Source organism: Nicotiana sylvestris, chromosome 1 (assembly GCF_000393655.2).
Source record: "Nicotiana sylvestris chromosome 1, ASM39365v2, whole genome shotgun sequence".
NCBI classification, from domain to species: domain Eukaryota; kingdom Viridiplantae; phylum Streptophyta; class Magnoliopsida; order Solanales; family Solanaceae; genus Nicotiana; species Nicotiana sylvestris.
The window spans coordinates 174,757,849-174,759,921 of NC_091057.1; the positions used below are offsets into that span (position 1 = coordinate 174,757,849).

General features: G+C 39.3%; 1 protein-coding gene across 1 annotated transcript; it reads right to left on the reverse strand.

Moving 5' to 3' along the window:
- Window positions 1-725: 725 nt before the first annotated feature.
- Window positions 726-1,837, reverse strand: LOC104222475 (zinc finger protein ZAT10-like). The gene has a single exon (XM_009773704.2). It carries the CDS (start codon window positions 1,734-1,736, stop codon window positions 918-920), a length of 819 nt encoding a protein of 272 aa, XP_009772006.1. The 5' UTR covers window positions 1,737-1,837; the 3' UTR covers window positions 726-917.
- Between the last annotated feature and the right edge of the window lie 236 nt (window positions 1,838-2,073).

The following is a 2,073-nucleotide window of genomic DNA, read 5'->3' on the forward strand; positions in this document are numbered from 1 at the left end:
CCGCGTAATGTGGTGCTCAAGAATATATAGTATTACTAAACCACATTGACGCTGCACGTACTCTACACGTTGCATTCCTTGTTATATTTCACACTTAGATCATATCCATGCTCAATCCAAATTTCAATGGGAAAAGGCTTTCATTAATTTTCACTATTCCTTTCAGCAATTTTACCTCCGCAATTTACTGGCCAACTTTTGGTTTTGTTTGTTCGAAACAGAGATAAATCAAGTACACGTTCTGCATATTTAACTAAATCATTACTTTCAACTCAAATTATATACACTCAAAAAAACAATGTATTATACTTAATTAATTATGAAACTATTAACTCCTGGTCAGAAACACTCCAATGCACCATATATTCGTTGCGTGCTAAAATTGGTCATGAAAATAAATTGAGATGGACAAAACATTAGAGGCAAGACCAACTATTTTGCATGTTTTTTATTTCACTAACTATTTTACTTGTAATAATAATGACTAGAACGTGAAATTAGAAATAAACCCACATGGACAGCTTCTTATTCACCACTCAAATAGAAATATTCTGGCTCGTGCTATAGCATGCACCGCCACTACTATCCAACCGTCCTTTGAATTTCCACCTTACATACAGAAAGGCCCTCAATTATTATATCGCAAAAATTTGTTAATTAACAATTTAAATGATTGAGTAGAAGAATGAATGAATGAATTCATAATAAATAGAGATAAATAAATGTATGTGTAAAAAAAAAGAATATATAATTAAGAAAGTGTAAAACCAATGAATGACCTACTCCCTGTACATAATACCACCCTAAGAATAAACGGGTAAAACAATCAATAATTCCTTTTCCTAAAAATAAAATCACATGAACCAATTTACTAATTTGGCTAAAAACACAATCAATTCAATTCCCCTAAAGAAGTTTCAACCCAACGAAAACAATAAACGCGGTTTCTTTGCAGGCATAGGACTTTCCACCTCTTGGTCCATCGGCAACAGTTGACTTTTCCGTCCACAATCAATACTCAGACCCAGTTGCAATTCCGGCGAAGCAGGCATGTTCAGGTCAAAGTCACGTAGCGTGTGAGTCGACGCGCCGCCGTCTGAAGTAGTCAAGACGCTTCCACTATGACCGCCGCCGCCGCCGCCTAAGTCGCGGCTGTTACCACCGAGTTTGCCTTCATAGTGGCGGCGCTTGTGCCCACCCAAAGCTTGGCCAGTAGGAAAAGCCTTGTGGCAAATAGAACAGACGTGTGAACGACCAGTTGGATTAAGAGCAGAGATATTAACGGCGCCAGTGGAAGTTGAAGTTGAAGGATTGTTATCATCAGAGGCGGCGGTAGCAGTAGTAGTAGTTTTACGGTGACTTGCTTTATGCCCACCGAGTGCTTGATAAGAAGAAAAAGCCTTGTCACACACGCTACACTTGTAAGATTGCTCTGCTTGCTCTGTTGCCACCTCTTTCTTATGAACCGGCGGCAACTCGGCGATTTTTTTATCGGCAGGTTGTTGGGAAGTAGTAGCATCAGTTAAACCGGTTCCGGTTCCGGTTCCGCTGCGAGCGAGCATGATGAGACAGAGGGCTAAATACTCTTCTTCAGTCGGTGGGGCATCAATACGGGGCCGTTTTGATCGTTTTCCTTTAGCCCAAGAATCCAAATTATGAATTTCATCATCATCTTCATAGCGTGGTGGTAGAGTCGGCGTTGCCGCCGTAGGTGACTTCAAAGCTTCAAGAGTCATAATATTCTCTTTAGTTATCAAATTCGAGGGAAAAAGAGGGTAATTAACTAAAGGCTAAAGCAAGAGGAAAGTAATGAAAGGAGTTTGAGTGAGAGAGTGAAGGACTGAGGAGAAGTATATATATAGGGGTTGTGTGGGGGAGTTGGAAGTTGCGTAAGGAATGGCGGTGAAGGAGTTGTACAGGTTAATGATATGTATTATTATAATATACACGTAGTTAACTAGTTATATGGATAAAGAATAGTATATACTAATATTTTTCCTAATTCCATTAGGTTAAGGAAGAATTAAGGGGGATTTACACGTCTGGACATGAGTTGTAATAAAGGAGTATTAG

Excerpts from the sequence above, each read along its gene's own strand:
- LOC104222475 (XM_009773704.2), bottom strand. The coding sequence starts at position 1,736 with ATGACTCTTGAAGCTTTGAAGTCACCTACGGCGGCAACGCCGACTCTA.